Source organism: Molossus molossus, unplaced genomic scaffold (genome assembly GCF_014108415.1).
Source record: "Molossus molossus isolate mMolMol1 unplaced genomic scaffold, mMolMol1.p scaffold_m16_p_6, whole genome shotgun sequence".
Classification (NCBI taxonomy): domain Eukaryota; kingdom Metazoa; phylum Chordata; class Mammalia; order Chiroptera; family Molossidae; genus Molossus; species Molossus molossus.
Genome location: NW_023425399.1, coordinates 7,788,170 through 7,805,321, shown reverse-complemented (window position 1 = coordinate 7,805,321; position 17,152 = coordinate 7,788,170). Strand labels below are relative to the sequence as shown.

The following is a 17,152-nucleotide window of genomic DNA, read 5'->3' as shown; positions in this document are numbered from 1 at the left end:
CCTGGGGAGGAGGCAGCCAAAATCGCCCCTAGTTGAAAACCACAGTTCTAGAGATTCTGACTTCAAGGGTCTGAGGAAAGGATGCCAGCATAATTTTTACAAAAAACAATCCTTAGTGTTCCAATGGGCCATCCCAGGTTTGATCTGAAGGGCCCGAGCAGCCACGGTGAGCTCCTGGTTACTGTTCCTTGAGTTGTGGGGTCAGAAAGCCACAGTTTGAGTCCTACCTCTGCCAACGCCCTGCTATGTGACCCTGGGTAAGTCACTTCACCTCTCTTAGTCACGAATACCTTCTCTGTGAAATTCTCACAGGTTGCCAGAGGGGATGGGAGTACGGGTATGGGGGATAAAGGTGAAAGGAAATAAGAGGTACAAACCTCCAGTTTTTTAAAAAAAAGTCATGGGATATAATGTCCAGCATAGGGAAAACAGTCAATGTTACCGGAACAACTTTGCATGGTGACGGATGGTTATTGGACTTACTGGGGGTGCATCGTAAGGACTATAAATGCTGAATCATGCCACACACCTGAAACTAGTACAATACTCTATGTCAACTACATGTCAATAAAAATTGTAATATCAGAAGGCAACACATTAGTACAGTAATATTTTTAGTGTACTTAAAGAAAATATCCATTGTGGACCTAGACAAAATATTTTTGGAGAATGAAGATAAAATACAGATGTCATAGAGAAAAATAATAATAAATGAAACCCTGTGAGGGCCTGCTCTCTGAGTCCTCCTGCAAGCAGTATCGGAGACACTGCATGTGGACATGGTCACTGTGTGATTGGTAAAACATCTAACACCAATAACCCAAATGTCCCTCAATGGATGAATGGATAAACAAGATGTGGTCTATCATATGGAATATTACTCAGCCATGAAAAGTAGTGATGTACTGACACCGGCTACTGCATGGATGAACCTAGAAAATGTTATGCTTAGTGGCAGGAGCCAGACACAAAAGAACATGTATTATATGATCCATTTATATAAAATGTTCAGAAGAGACGAATCCATAGAGAGGGAAAGCAGACTGTGGAGTGCCGGGGTCTGGGGAGGGTCTACTAATGGGTGTGGGGTTTCTTTGGGGGGGGGTGTTAAAAAATTCTGGAGCCAGATCGTGGTGGCGGCTGCACAACATTGTGAATGTACTTAATGCCACTGAATTGTACATTTTAATTAAAAATATTTTTTTAATCCTAACTTGAGGATATTTTTCCATTTATTTATTTATTTTTAGATAGAGTGGAAGGAAGGGAGGGGGGAGAGGAGGAAAGGGAGAGAAAGAGAGAGAAACATTGATGTGAGAGAGACATCAATTGATTGCCTCCCGCAAGACCCCGACCGGGGTCCAGGATAGAACCTGCAACCCAGGTATGTACCCTTGACTGGAATCGAACCTGAGACCTTTTGGTCCTCAGGCCAACACTCTAACCGCTGAGCCAAACCAGCCAGGGCTGAACTGTACATTTTTAAATGGTCAAAATGGTGAATTTTGTGTTATGGGTACTTTACCACAGTTAAACATCTATATAGCTAAGGTAAAGCAAAAACACGGTCACCGCTCAAGAAAGCAGTCTTGACTCTCCTTAACTTTCAAAATGCCTCTTTCTTGCTCATTTTCAAAACGTTTGCCCACTTGGTGTCTTTTTAAACCCTTAATCATGCAAAATGCGATTGGTTCCATTTCACAGACAGAGATGGTCAGATGGTCAGAAAGAGATGGAAAGAGATGGTCAGAACTCCGCTTCATCGGTGGGCAGCTCCAGCCGGGGCCGGGGCTCCCAGCTCTAAACCTCAGTGTCCCTATCTGAGACAGGGGGCTGTTGACAGCCCCATCTCACAGGTTGTGGTAAGGAAATTAAAAGGGAGAATTCAAACAGGCAGTGTTTGGCTCATTAAACATAGGCCAGCAAGTGCAACCCGACCGAAACCTGTAGATTCTTGCGCCGTTGCCACGTGCTGGGCGCCGTTGCCACGTGCTAGGCTCCGGCTAAGCGCCATCGTCTGATACTGTGTATTTCACCAGACATGTGCTGACCACGCCCACACGTTTACACCTATCACTGCTCTCGTCGCTGTTGTTCTTGGTGGATCCCAAACCATAACCCCGGTTTCTTGATCCCGTGGCTAGCATTTCGCAAAGTGAGGTTCCCAGGCTGCCGGCGGCAGAACCACCTGGTTGGGGGAGACCCTTAGTGAAAATGCAGACCCCCAGGCCACTCCCCTGACCCACTGCTCTCGGATCTCCTAGAGGAGGCTGGGCATTTGCACTTGCATTTTAACAATCTCTCCAGGTGACTTGCAGCCCACATTTGTTTGAGTGCCAAGTTCCACACTTAAAAGGCCACCTGAGGACAAGGGGACCTCCTCTAGGGGAGGCCCTGGCATCCTGAGAGAGCCCAGAGGCAGAGCAAACGAACCCAATTAGTCTCCGAAAGAGGAACCGAGGAGAGGCAAACAGCAACCAAAATTACCCTCCTGGGGTCCACTTCCCCCTCTCTGATGCAACCTCTAACACCTACGGCTGCTAATTGGGGTGACACCATCCAGGGCCTATGGGAGGGCTCTCAGGAAGCCACTGGGCCTCCCAGGCCTGCGCTGCCACCCCGATCAGACCCCAGTGACACCCATTCAGCTTTCCCACCATCAGCCCACATCCCTGCAATGTTCTTACCACGCCAGGGGCCGCCATTGTAAGCCCTCCTGAGGGCCGGGGTCTCACCTGTGGGCCAGTCCAGACCCTCTGCTCAGCTGAAGCTTCGAGGTGGCCCTCGCCAAGAGATTTCCCAGGCTTCCCTCCTGCCCCCGGATTCTGGCACGTCATAAAGTGGCTGGGGTTCCTGTGTTTTATGAGCTCTGAATCAACAGGGCGCTGTTGGTTTAACCAGTTTGGGTGTTGACTTTCACTGGCAACAGAGGCTGACGGGGAACAGAGCCGCAGTGGCCAGGGCTCCCCGAGGGAAAGTCACACCGGCGTGGGTCCTGCAGGTTGGCCTGAGCCGGCCTGGAAATGGGACATTACTGCCTGACTGTCTGTAGCTCAGTCATAGGGGTGCGTGGCCAAGAATTACAATCGACCCAAGAACCTCAGGAGGAACGGGAGAGGCTGGTCGGGAAAATTCGTTTATGCAGAGTGGGTGGGTTCTGCTAACAGCCGCCATCGGAGCAGCCTCAGAGCCCGGGCACGTCATGCATCCATTTCTGTTTATATGAGAAAACACACACATGCCGAAGCTAAGTGGGGGTGGGGAGAGGTGTGGATGCTGCCGTGTGACTGGCCAAGTTCGAAGCCCAGGGCGGTGATAGCCTAGCTTTGGGACCTTGGGCGAGTCACTGAATCTGGGCCTTTTTTTTTCTCCATCTATAAAGTGGGAGAGCTCCTGGTTCCAGCCTCAGAGGGCTGTTTGCAGATTAAATGAGCTAATGCCTAGGAAGCGTGCGGCACCTTGTCAGGGCTCAGTGACTGTTATGTTTATTTTTATTGCTCAACTTCAGGAGGTCACAAAGCAGGAATTATTCCCATTTTGGAGTTGAGTTTCCCAGAGGAGAAGGGATATGTCTGAGAGCTCACAGCCAAGTCGGGCTGACAGGCGGAATCTGAATCCAGACGGTGGGGTTCCGCTACCACAAGGGGCCCCTTTTTAGTAAAACAGAGAAGGACCCAGTGGGAAAGCAGCCGGCCGGCCTAGGCAGAAGGGTCCTCCCGTCGGCCTCGTTCTGGCTCCTGCACTCACCACCCCTGGCCGCGGCCCTCCAGCTGCTATAAACCTGTCTTTTCTCTTCATCAGGCCCCTGTCCTTGGCCGTGAGCCGGCCGCTGCGCCTGGCCTGGCCCAGAACTCAGTGCTGACTCAGGTCTCGCCTGGGAGGGGCGGTGAGCAGGGCCAGCGGACCAGCCCCCGGGCCCCCGGCCCCCGCCCTGGCCATTCCTGGGTCTTCCCTGGAAGTGGGAGTTTGAGACAGAGGAACCCCATTCTCCCAGAGTGTGGGGTTCCCCTCTGTGAGGGTGATCATGGGAATGGTGTGTCATGTGTGTGCACAGGGTCTGTGGTGCATGAGACCACCCGCTAGCCCTGGACTGCATGGGACCTCAGCTTCCTCGTGGAAAATGGAGCAGTCACACCTACTTGCCAGACTAGCCAATCAGCTCATCCACCCCACACGGCACCAGGTCCCGGGCAGGAGATATTATTTCTCTGTCCTGGTCAGAGAATGACTGTGCCATTCCCACGTGGTAACAGGCAGCCCCTTCAAACAGTCCCACCAGCTCCACAGAGCAAGCCCTTCCTGAGGGCTCCACGAACCCCCATCTGACTGGTGAGCTGCCAGGGAGCCCAGGCGGCCCTCTCCCCCATCCCTGGCCAGCTGTACGACCCTCCCGAACCTCCACCTGCTGGAATAGAAGCTCCAAGAAAGAAGGCAGCATTTCGTGCCCCAAACCCTCACTGGCACAATTCAGTGCCCAATACATGTTTCTGAATGAACGGATGAGTCTGAGATTCCGACGAGAATGGAACAAGTTGCTATAGGGACCAGCGAGGCACCAGAGGCCCTCCACACAGGGCCGTCTGCCTCCCCGCCCCTGCATAGCTGGCTCAGTAAGGGCCATAACCATTTGGATACATCAGCGGAAAAGCCACCCCAATCCTGGGTTCCCGAGCTCAAACCCAACTTCTCTGCGATCGCCCACAGCCAACTACTGCACAGGCCAGATAAGCATCTAGATTCCTTCTTAGCAGCAGGCCGTGCAGCAGGCCGTGCAGCAGGCCACCAGCGCACCTGAAACAACTAAACTCCCACACCTGCCTGCTGCTGCCTGCCCTGGTCTCTCCGCGGCGACAAAGCAGCAGCCAGAGATATGTCAGGTCTGCTCTGCAGAGCTACAGGAGTGCTGCAAGCAGCCACGTCTGAGACACACAAGAGAGGTTATTCTACTGTGGTGAGATCAGTACTATTACTATTCCCATTTTACAGAGGAGGAAACTGAGGCCCAGAGTGTCAAGTAACTACCCCAGGACTAAACAGCCAGCAAGTGGCAGAGGCAGGATTTGAATCCAGGGCTCACTCTACCAACCTCCACCCTAAACAATGGACCTCACCCCTACCTCACACCATAGACAAAAATTAATCAGAGTCTAATCGTATCCCTAAGCCTAAAAGCCAGAATCAAAAAGCTTCTGGAAGAAAACATAAGAGAATATCTTTGCTACCTTCAGATAGGCGGAGATTTCTTGGAGGGATGCAAAGAACACTAATCCCAAAAGAAAAGAACAAATTAGACTTCATCAAAATAAAATACTGAGCCCTGGCCAGTTTGGCTCAGCGGTTAGAGCGTCGGCCTGCGGTCCGGAGAGACCCGGGTTCGGTTCCCGCTAAGGGCATGTACTTCGGTTGCAGTTTGTCCCCGGCCCTGGTTGGTCGTGTGGGTGGCAGCCACTCGATGTGTCCCTTCACGTCGATGTTTCTCTCTCTTTCCCTTCCTCTCTCTCCCTCCCACTCTATCTGTACAAAAAATGGAAAAATATCCTCGGGTGAGGATAAAATAAATAAATAAAAAAAAATAAAATAAAATAAAATAAAATACTGATGCTCATAAGACACAATTGATAAAATTAACAGGCAAGCCATAGACTGGGGGATAATGTCCATCTTACATAGATCTGACAAAGGACTCGTATACAAAATAAATAAAAACAAAAGTAACCAATGGAAAATGGGCAAAAGCTCTGAACTAACACCTTTCCAAAGAAGACACACAGACAACCAACAAGTGCACAGATCAGGTCTCCGAAACATTAATCATTAGGGAAATGCCTTATGCACAAGGAGTTCCACTTTACACTCCTAGAATGACTTCGACGTAAAAGACTATCAAAACCAAATATTAGTGGAGACGTGGAACTCACACACTCTCGTACAGAGTGAAAATACAAAAACTGAAACACGCACTTTCCCTGTGACCCAGCAATTCCGAGAGAAATGAACGCATTTGTCCACAAGAGGCCGTGACCCAGACCACGCACAGCAGCCTGATCCGCAAGTACTCAAACCCAGAAACAACCCAAACGTCTACCCACGGTAACTAAACACTCGTTACATTCACACAGTCCGATACTGTTCCTACAGTGAGAGGGACGGATGGCAGACGCTGGGCTGAGCACGCACGGCCGGACACGAAAGAGCACACACTGTGTAATCCACAATACGAAGTTCTAGAACAGGGAAAGCTAATCTATGGCGACAGAAATCAGAACAGTGGAGGCCTGTGTGTGGGTGGGCTGGGGAGGAGGCAGTGCTGGAGGGTCCGAGGGAACCTTCAGGGGTAGAGGACATGCTCTGTGTGGTGTTTTGAGAGGTGTTTACACAAGAACCTACCTTTGTCTAGAACCACTGACCCGAAGCCCTACAACATGCGCAATTTATTATATCTAGCTGTCCCTCAGTAACACACACTTGTGTGGAGAGACTGCAGACCATGTGAGAGGTGCATTTTCTAGTCCACACCCAGCCCCAGCCCCAGTGCCTGCAACGTGAGGACAGTGGGTTCGCGGGCTCTGCTCCGGGTGTGCAGGGCCTGGCAGGAAGCTGCTGGAGGTGTTCTCTGGAATGTGACGCGCACAGAGACCCCTTTGCAGAGGACCCACGGAACATTCTCATGGACAAGAGTCTGCAGCCTGTGGCCATTTCCACTGCCTTCTCCTGCCGGGCAGCCTGGAGATGCTTGTTTTCATTTTTTTCCAACCAACATTCTAGAGACAAGAGTCACTTGCCGGGCCCTGGCTACCACCTGCTGGTCCCTACCCTGTGGGTCAGGGCACGCGTCTTCTCAAGGAGGCATCCATCCAGGGACCTCGGATGAGGAGGGGTTAACCCAGTGCTAGAAGGAGGGGCATGGGCAGGGGGGCAGCAACAAGGTCAGTGGGTCTTAAACTCTGCCGCACCTCAGAATCCCTGGGGGGCCCTCTGGAAGGCTCCATGGGGACCAACCCAATCAGAGGCTCTGCAGTAGAACTGGGGCGTCATATGTTTTTTTCCAAAACATCTCAGGTTAGTCCAAGTTTGAGAACCAGTGTTCTGGGCGGAGGTGACGGAGTCACAGAAAGGTCCCAGCGGACTGGGCAACTGAGGAACAGAGAGACGAGTCCAGAGAGGTTGCTGAGGAGGTGGAGTGGGTGTGGAGGCCCCGCCAAACTTCCTGTCCATGCAGGACCCCAGAGTGCCATCTCGACAGACAGGGTCTCTGAAGATGCAAACGAGGATGGAGATTAAGTCGGCGGGACTAGGGTGCGCCCTAAACCCAACGAGACACACCGAGAAGGCCATGTGAACACAGAGGCTCCGCTGTGTGATGCGGCTACAAGCCAAGTGACACCAGGGATTGCCGGACACCACCAGGAGCTGGGACAGAGGCCTGGATCAAATTCTCCCTCGGAGCCTCTAGAAGGAGCCCACCCTGCCCACGCCTTGGTGAACGGCCTTCAGATCGATGACAGGATACATTTCTGTTGCTTTAAGCCTCCCAGCTGGTGGCAACTGGTTATGCCAGCCCTGGGACACTCGGAGAAGAGGGATCAAGGGCTCAGCCACCACAGGGAACGCGGAGCTGAGGCTGAGGACACGGAGGAGCCCAGGGCGAGGAGGCGGCGTGTCCCATTTCAAGGCGACCGCATGCGGAAGGGCTCCCAGCTGCGACATGTGGGTAGGCTTGTTGTTGGGGAGGAGGAGGGGGTGCCCTTCTGACCTCTCCATGTTCTTGGAGAAGTGGGAGGCACGGTTATCTGCCTGGACTGGGAACTGGGGAAGGCAGCGTCCAGAGCTTCGAAGGCTGGAGAAGTTTCAAAATACTCTCTGCTGAGCACAAGAGGAAACTAAAAGTCTCTCTTTGGCAACACTGGAGATTAGTGGCAACAGGAGTCTGGAGACATATGAGAGGCCCATCGGTGCAAAGGTGAGATCTGACCTCTAGACGCTGCTCTGTAACTACATGTACAGAATCTGCCCGTCTGGCAAACGAATCCACTTCCAGACAGTGGCCTCCAGTACTTTGTGCAAGTTTTTTCTACTAGAATCTGAGAAGTTCCCCTTGATCCCTCAAATGTTACAGAAAAGTCACCTCCAAAGTAAATAAGTTAGCCTTGCAAATAAGTCCCAGCCCACTGAGTGTTTTTCTTACCCACTCACCCTCCCCAAGGGCTACCCACAGAGTCAATCAGCCCATAAATATTTCTTGTACACACAGTGTGCCAATACACGTGATGGACTAATTGTCAATAAATATTTATGAACTATCTCCTGGAGGATCACACGGTAAGTCAGTTAGTCCATAAATATTTATAGAACTACCAGGCTCTGGCCTAGGATTTTAGAACAAAGAAGGAAATAAAAATATCAGAAGATTCTGAGTGAGAGGGTGAGTGGCCAATTGGTAGCTCAGTTTGGCATTGGAGGACAGAGTGATGTCACAGAAACCAAAAGAAGGTATTTCACAGAACTAGAAGGCAGGAGACTCTGGATTTGCTCCCTACCAAAAAAGAATGCGTGATTCACTTTACCAAGAAAGTCTGTTTCCTTCTCTCTCAAAACAAGGTAGTTGAATTAGCCAAATGCTTTCTTAAAAGAAAAGGAAAAAAAACCTACATTCAAGGTTCACACAACTTTATAATGCCCGGAAGATCTTGCTAGAGGTGCTTGTGGTTCGGTGATGGTCCTTAAAGTCGCAGATTGACGTGAGATAAGGTGACTTGAGGGACGCAGAGACGGAAAGGGACTTGCGCTGCTGTGTATGGTCCCTCCTGAGGCCTCCTGTTCCCACCTTCTACTAACCACAGCCCCATCCTGGAAAGTGAGTCACTAGCCAGAAAGGGGAGACCTTATCTTCTCAACTCCCTGCCCCCCCAACACAGGGGAAGAGCCCAAGTTTCCTTCCCAAAGCATCTTCAGATGTTCAAAACCAAGACCGGGGTGGGGCAGCCACCATGACTAGCAGTCAGAGGACAGGGGCTGGGTTTGCTGGGTAAAGAAGGGGAATTCCAATGTTTCTGAGATGTTGTTTTTTTAACACTTGTCTTCCCTGTGGCCTCCTGTTGGGTGTTGATTTTCTAACATCAGCACAAACGCACCACCACATTCAGCCCCATCCACACCCTACTCCCAAGGCTGAAAGACATCAGAGGGCTCCTTCATCAGTTTCCAAAGACCAACCAAGACCAAGTGCTGGCTTCTCTCCCAAACAGGATCCAGCCTCTCTCCTGGCCGGCTTCTAAACCTAAGGGCCAGTCTTTTTCTTTTTTATTTATTTTTTTATCCTCATCCGAGGACATTTTTCTTTTTTTGCATTTATCTTCAGATAGAGCAGTGGGGGAGAGAGGAGGGAAGAGAGAAAGAGAAACATCTATGTGAGAAAGACACATCGACTGGTTACCACCCACACAACCCCAACCGGGGCCAGGGACAAACTGCAGCCGAGGTACGTGCCCTTAGCGGGAACCGAACCCAGGACTCTCTGGTCCATAGGCCGACGCTCTAACTGCTGAGCAAAACCGGCCAGGGTGGGCCAGTCTTTTTCTTTATTTTTTTTTTTTTATCCTCACTTGAGGACATTTTTCCATTTTTAGTTTAGATAGAGTGGGCGGGGAGAGAGAGGAAGAGAGAGAGAGAGACATCGATGTACAAGGGACACATCGAGTGGCTGTTACCTGCATGACCCAACCAGGGCCGGGGACAAACTGCAACTGAGGTACGTGCCCTTAGCGGGAACCGAACCCAGGTTTCTCTGGACCGCAGGCCGACGCTCTAACCGCTAAACCAAACTGGCCAGGGCAGGGCCAGTCCTTTTCAACCCTTATCTGCATGACATATCCACGCGTGCCCTGTATTCATCAATGTCTGATTAATATGACCAATGATTAATCAAAGCACGTGCAGGTTTTGTCTGATCCACAGGGCACTTTGAATTTGTTGCTGCTTTTTAAAAATCAGGAGACTTTGGTTTATCTTAAAAAGTCAGATGCCGTGGCCACACTGAGTCTATGTTCCCACATGGACATTCTGGCCCATTTAGATGGGAATGTGCTATTCTGGCCCCCAGTCCCCACCACTCCCTACTGCTGCCCACCCAGCCCACTCCACTCATTTCCACGACCTCCTGGCCTCTTTAGGAAGCTGATTTTGTGACACCTAGTCATGGTAAAACGCCCAGTAAAAAGGAAAAAAAAAAAACCACCCTGAAACATAAATGAATTTGGAACATGATTATAACAAAGTATAGAAATGATCCCTGAAAGTATAGTCTTGGAACATGATTATAACAACATAAAAAAAAATATTCTTAGAAGAGGCTAAAAAAATAATATAAACATCTTTTGTTTCTGAAACAATGTTTACTTTGTTTCTTCTTTATGCTCTTAAAAACGATTTCTAAACTCTTAAAAACTGAACAGACAATAAGCTTTGTCCCATTTAATTGCAAAAAACCAACAGCAAAAAGAACCTAAGAGTGAGCTCAGGGCAGCTGCTTCTTTCGAAGCCTGTAGAAATGAGCCAGGTCTCTGCCCAGAGCCCTTCCAAATGGCAGACCTTAGCCACTGCTCCTTTGCTTGGGTCTCTTTATGTCCACCAGACCATAAGCTCACTGAGGGCAGAGAAAATGTCTCGCTCATTTGCAGACCCCCGGCACAGCACCAGACAGCAAGTGGACGCCCAGTAAACACACAGGGAGGGGCTGAGGGTGCTGGGGAAGCGTGGCTCCTGGGTGCTAGGTCTCCCGTTCAAATCTCCACCTGGCCACTTTGTGGTTGTTTCCCTTCCCCTCGTCTCTGTCCCTCCTCTTCTGTGACGTGTGCATGGTGACCCCAGCGACTACCAGGGGTTGCTGTGAGTACTCAACAAGCTCAATGAGCGAGAGCCGCTGTGATATCATTGTTATTCTTATTGAAAGAGGAAAAGAGAAAGAAGGACACGGTGTACAGTGAACTCGCTCCAACTCCACCTCCCCGTTTCAAAAACCAGAACAACACTGATACATCTCCAAGCTGCTAAACAAAGCTGTAGGCTACTCATTAGCCATATTATTTTTTAATTTCCTGTGAGGCCACAAAACCCTCCCCAAGTAAACAGAAGCAGAGGGAAACCCTGACATGTCTCTGGCCCCAGCCCCTTTGGTCATCGAGGGCCCACCCCTGATCCCCGGGGGTCCTGCGTGTTCTGGCCGGGCGCCTGCCCCGGGGGGCCTTCCTTGTTGGGGGGGGTCACCGACGGTCCACTTTCCAAAGACCAGCCCTGCCCAGAGCCCCACTCACAGCACTCGATGGGGTTCGATGCGGTCTGCAGGGAGACGATCCTTCCACTGGACTCCGGGATGTGCACGCGAAAAACCAGCCTGACCCGCGTGTTCTTCCTGCCGATGTCCGTCTCGCCCTTGCGCAGCTCGATGTCCGCGTTCCTCAGCTTCAGGATGCCCGCGCAGTCGATGCTGCCCAGGGCGAAAACCCAGTTGCTACCTGACCGCCTCGGCGGGCAGGAAAGACACCCACCCAACCACCTTTAAGCAAAATAACGCAGAATTGTCTGTATCCAGACATGAGAAGACACTGCAACACACGGATAGAGATTTCCGCCAGGGCTTACACCAGGCGGGGAGTAAAACGCTTACAAAGTAATTGGAGAAATTCCCCACTGGAAATTACTTCTCGAGGGAGATTTTTCATGCCAACTTCTCAACTAGTAAAAGTATCTGAAAAACTCAAGTAACAACTGGCAAAAACCATCTGCACTATCCAACAGATAGGGGTGGCTATCAAATCCACAGCTTGAATTGGATCAACGCGCTGTGGTCACGTCAAATGCATTCTTGTTCTTCGGATGCGGACAAGGAAGTATTTTTTAAAAAGTCCAAAGGCATGCGTTCTGCAACTAACTTTCAAACGGTTCAGGAAAAATGGAGAAATAAAGCAAATGTGTTAACATTTGGCAAATCTGAGTGAACAGTATACAGGAGTTCTTTGTATGATTCTTGCAGTTTTTCTGTAAGTTGGAGGGTTTTTTTTTTTTTCTTTTCTAATAAAAAGTTTTTTCAACTCCAGTGCAATGATTCCCAAAATTGTAGCCACACTGGCGAGCTTTGACTTATTATTACTTAATAATTTTCTTTAGGTCAAATAAAATTTTTCAATGTAGATGAACTCAGTCTCATCCCAACCAGCCTAACCCAAAGATGCGTAAGTAATACCCATGAGAAACAGCTAGGTAAGGAACTTTAGAAATGGAAACTTTTAAAATGGCAATCTCTCTGGGTCCGTCACAGACGGGGACAGTGGAAGCCACTGTCCCCGGCTGCTTCCATCAACTCTGTGGACTCCCCTCTCCCAAATCCCTGCCACGTGGTCCCACTCGTTGCCCGTAGAGACCCACTGCCCTCAGCCCCGCCCTTACGTTGCCCTCATGTTGTTTTTAGGCTCCAGAGGGATCTCCAGGACTTTGGTGTTGCCCACGATCTTCTCGTAGCTGGTGGTGGTGACGGTTTTTCCCGTGATCCGGTGCACCTGGTAGAAGGCGTGGGGTTTAAGGATCCGCTCGTCAGCTGTCCCTATGAAGATCTGAAGCCCCAGGGGCTTGTTTTCCATGTAGCCATGGAGCTGGGGGAGAGAAAATAAAATCAAATTATTACAGCATCCTTGACCTGCAGGTGTGGCAGCTGTGGTCCAGCCACCAAAACGAGCAAAGAAACCCGGGCAGCTGCCAGAGCACAGGACTGCTGCCTCCTCTGGAGGAACGCGACCGGGACGCAGCCTCGACGTCCGGCCAGCGGGGACCACCTCAATCAGTTACAGGGATCTCTCTAAACTGGCGTGTTACGCGGCCATAAGAAAGACTGTAGATCAGAAACGCACTTACGAAGAAGGGCAAGAAGCTATGCTTCAGGCGCAGTCAGGGGGCTGGGGCGGATGGGGGGTTGCTTGGGAGTGAGGATAGAAGATAATCAGAAGGCAAACCAGAGCTCTTAACGATGGTTGTCTGGGAGGGTCAGAAGAAGGGACTTTCACTTTTCATATGCCTGTATTGTAATTTACACGTTTGATTGTGTAATTTTAAGAAAAGAATGAGTAAGGCAAGAGGAAGGGGGGAGGGGAGGCAGGAAGACACTAAGAACTTATATACATATACGCATGGCCCATGGACACAGACCACAGGGTGGTGAAGGCCTGGGGTGGGGTGGGAACTGGGAGCAGGTGGGCAATAGGGGGGAAATGGGGAGCATCTGTAATACAACCATGAAGATTTTTTAAAAAGGAAAAAAAAATACCATTATCTAAGTCAAAAGAAAATGAAAGACTGGAAGAAACTATGTTCAACGTATAACAGACAAAGGATTAGTACGCAGAATGTATAAAGAATGCCTACAAGTGACTAAGTCAAGGACAGGATTCTCCGCCATCCTATTAAACACTGAGTGCCACCCCCAGTGGCTCTCCCTGTCTCCTCCTTCTTTTAATTCCATCTAACATACGATATATTTCCTCAATTCCTTTTGCTTAGGTCTTTTCGCCACACCTAGAGTATCATCTCGCTCAGGGCAGAAATGTCTATTTCTTCCACTTGCCACAAAATCCCTAGCACCTAGAATAATGCTGGGCTCCTGATAGACATCCTAGCATATATTTGCTGCATGAATTAATAAAACTATCCAACAGAAAAAATGAGCAAGAGATTTGAACAGGCAATTCACAGAAAAACAAATAGCCATTAGCATAGAAAAGATGTTCAATTCGGCTTGTACACAGGAAAATGCAAATTAATGAAACATGAGATGCCATTTTTCACCTGTTAGATTGGCATGCATGTAGATATTTGATCATATCAGGTGTTTTACAGACTGTGGGGACAGGCCCTGTCCTGCAGCTGAAAGGAACATAAACTGGTACAACTATTTTAGAGAGTATTAGAGTAATAGCTATTAAAATTAAAAATACATATTCCCTATGACCCAGTAATTTCATTTCTCAGTATGTACCTTTGAAGAAATACTGTACATGCAGGAGATATGCACAGACATGTTTATTTTAAAACATAGAATAAACAATTAGTTATGAGATAGGCTTATGAGCAGTATAACACATCCAGGCTATGCAAGACTGCAGCAATTGAAACTATATATAAGGTAGAGAGATCTCTGGACTGATTCAGAAAGATTTAAGACATACTGTTGAAAGAGAAAAGCAATGTGTAGAAAAATACAGATAAGGCGACACAACTTATTTTAAAAAGGCTGAATGTTTTCAACCCACCCTTTTATATGCACGTGAATAGAACAGGAAAAGATGTAGAAGGATGCACTCCAAACTGACCACGCCATGGCCACTTCTAAGGATGAAGGGGGAGACGAAGATTGAGAAGGTGGTCAGAGGACTTTAAATTTATTCACAATGTTACAGGAAGAATGTATTTCTAAAAACCTGTGAAAATTAACACGGGTTTTGAAAAAATACAAAACTAGAGAAAAAAGTGGACTGAGCTGAGAGTCTGAAGACAGGTCCTGTCTTGTCAGTCCCCAGCGGAGAAATGCTGGGCAAATCATTTAATCTTCCTGTGCCTCTGTTCCTTTCTCTGCAGATTGAGGGGGACTCAGAGAAGTGACAAGTCACTAAGATCCCACCTTTCCACAACCTTCTACAAAATGTCGGTAGGATCTCCAGTCAACTGCCAAAAAAACAAGGGTCCCGTGGATGATTACGCAGGGTCCAGGATTGTGCTGTCCAATACACAAATCAAACAAAACTGAAAATCCATTTCTCAGTCGTACTAGCCACATGTCAACTGGCCACAGCCACAAATGGCTAGTGGGCAGCCCAGATACAGAACATTTCCATCACCAAGGAAAGTTCTATTAGACAGTGCTGGTCTAGAAAGACGAAGCTCTCTTGTCCCCGTCTAAAGACCATGCAAAGGGACGGGCTGGGAATGGAGCAGACCCAGATGACAACCTTTTTTTATCATCTGCTAGGCTGACACTCATAACATTTACATATGTGTCTGGTCCACACCCAAGAGGCACCCTAGGGCAAAGACAGAAACCCAAGTCGCAGCCTCTTATCTTTCTCCTTCATGCCAACTGAAGAGCAGAGCCCTGTTCTCAGTGACAAAATCGAAGGAAGAAGGGCAGTGTTGAGCAGAGATTTTGCTTTTGCTTTGCATTCAGAGCTAACATAAACATATTTCCCCACCTCGTCTCCTGGATTTATCAGAAAGGGGCAAGCACGGCATCACGTATGGAGAAGAAAGTAGGCAGACAGACAGTCTGCCCCATGGGCTGAGGCACCTTCCTCCTGCGATGATGAAACAGCAGACATTGCAGGCAGAATGTATTCACGTAAACACCCAGGGACACCTGCAGACAAAATCTGTCACGTCCCCACAGCTCCACCTGAATCCAGCTACCTGTCCCCTCCTCCGCTGGCACATGTAGTCCAAGCCACCACTGCCTCTCCCTAGAGTGACCACCACCACCCCTAACTGGCCTCTTGCTGATCTTTCACAGAGAAGCCCAATGATCTTTTAAAAATGCAAATCTGACCCAGGTGTTCCCTAGCTCACAACCCTCCAAAGACTTCCTGTGGCCTTAGAAAAAAACTGAAACTTGTTGCCATGGTCTGTGAGGCTTCCAACAGCCCAGCCTCTGCCTTCTTCTCTCTCCACCTCATTAGGCTCCCTGCCAACACCAGCCATCCTTTTGTTCCCTGGGCACATCAAGCTCTTTCTGGCCGCAGGGCCTTTGCACAGCCATCTTCTCTGCTCGGAATACTCTCCCACCAACGCATTTAGTTCTCAGATCTTCAGGGCTTTCCGCAACCACATTATTTACCTACACCCCGTGCCGGAGCCAGCTCTTTCAGCCTTGCAAGAGCCAATTCCTACATTTTCTTAGGAATTTTAAGAGCCAGTTGACCTCACTTTGAGAGCTTGAAATCAGCTATGGTGGGAATAATTACACTACAGAAATAGGCAAAGGCTAAAAACCAGGCTTGTTTTTTCCCAAGAATTGGATGTGAAGCACTCATTAGCACACCTCTGGAATAGTTGCTTCATTACCATTTGAAATGTCCTTGTTAATTGTTTATTGGCTTAGTAGCTCTCTCTCCCACCTGAGCATGAGGTCCATGGTAGTAGGAACCTTGTTTATTTTGCTCAGTGTGATCAATATACATGCTGAATGATCACCATCAACAATGTAGCAGGTAGGGGTGCACTTGGCACAGGCCAGGCAGTGCACTCCGTGTTCACCGGGGTCTCAACAACTCTAGGTAGGGCGGGGCCATTTTACAGGGGAGGAAACTGAGGCTGGTAAAGGAGGTCGGGCAACTTGTCCCAGTCGGTACTGTTAGCAGAGGGCAGAGCCAGGATGTGGACGCCGGGCCAGCAGGCTCTAAGTGCACCCCCTCGGCCAACACACTCTCCATCCCCTGGCACCTGCTCCATGTCCCCCTCTGTGATCTGACTGCAGGTCAGAAAGCGCCGAGCAGGTCTTCAGAGGAAACAGACAAGTGCTAAGTGATAACATCAGCAGGGCTCTTCCTGCTGACAGAGAGAGAGAGAAAAGGGGAGATGGAGGGAGGAAAAGAAACCGACAGCAGCAACCAAAACAAACAAGGTTGCCCCTTGAGAGAGACCCTCTCGGCGAGGAAGCACCTCCCCAAAAGGGAGCCCTCGTTCGCTGCTGGCGGGAATGTAGACTGGTACAGCCACTGTGGAAAACAGTCCGGCGGTTCCTTAAAAAATTAAGAATAGAGCTACCGTATGGCCCAGCAGTCCCTCTTCTGGGCCTCTACCCCCAAAACTCAAAAAAACACTTATTTGCAAAGATCTATGCACCCCTATGTTCACTGCAGCACTATTCACGGTGACCAAGACATGGAGACAACCGGCGTGCCTTTCGGTAGAAGATTGGGTAAAGAAGACGTGGTGCATATACACGATGGAGTACTACTCGGCCATAAGAAAAGATGAAATACTGCCATTTGCGAGAACATGGATGGACCTTGAGAATATTACGTAAGCGGAATAAGTGGGTCAGAAAAAGCTGAGGACCATAGGACTTCACCCCTACGTGGGATTACAACTGAAACTCAGACACAGATGCAGTATGGTG

At 49.3% G+C, this 17,152-nt stretch overlaps 1 protein-coding gene across 5 annotated transcripts in view; it reads right to left on the bottom strand.

Moving 5' to 3' along the window:
• Positions 1–17,152, bottom strand: part of NFATC2 (nuclear factor of activated T cells 2) — a 142,809-nt gene that overhangs the window by 55,242 nt on the left and 70,415 nt on the right. For all 5 annotated transcript variants that reach the window (XM_036244331.1, XM_036244330.1, XM_036244329.1 and 2 more), the window contains exons 4-5: positions 12,442–12,644; positions 11,310–11,482 (exon numbers count right to left, since the gene is read on the bottom strand). In XM_036244331.1, coding sequence (XP_036100224.1) covers positions 11,310–11,482; positions 12,442–12,644 — 376 coding nt within the window. The remainder of the gene's footprint in view (positions 1–11,309; positions 11,483–12,441; positions 12,645–17,152) is intronic.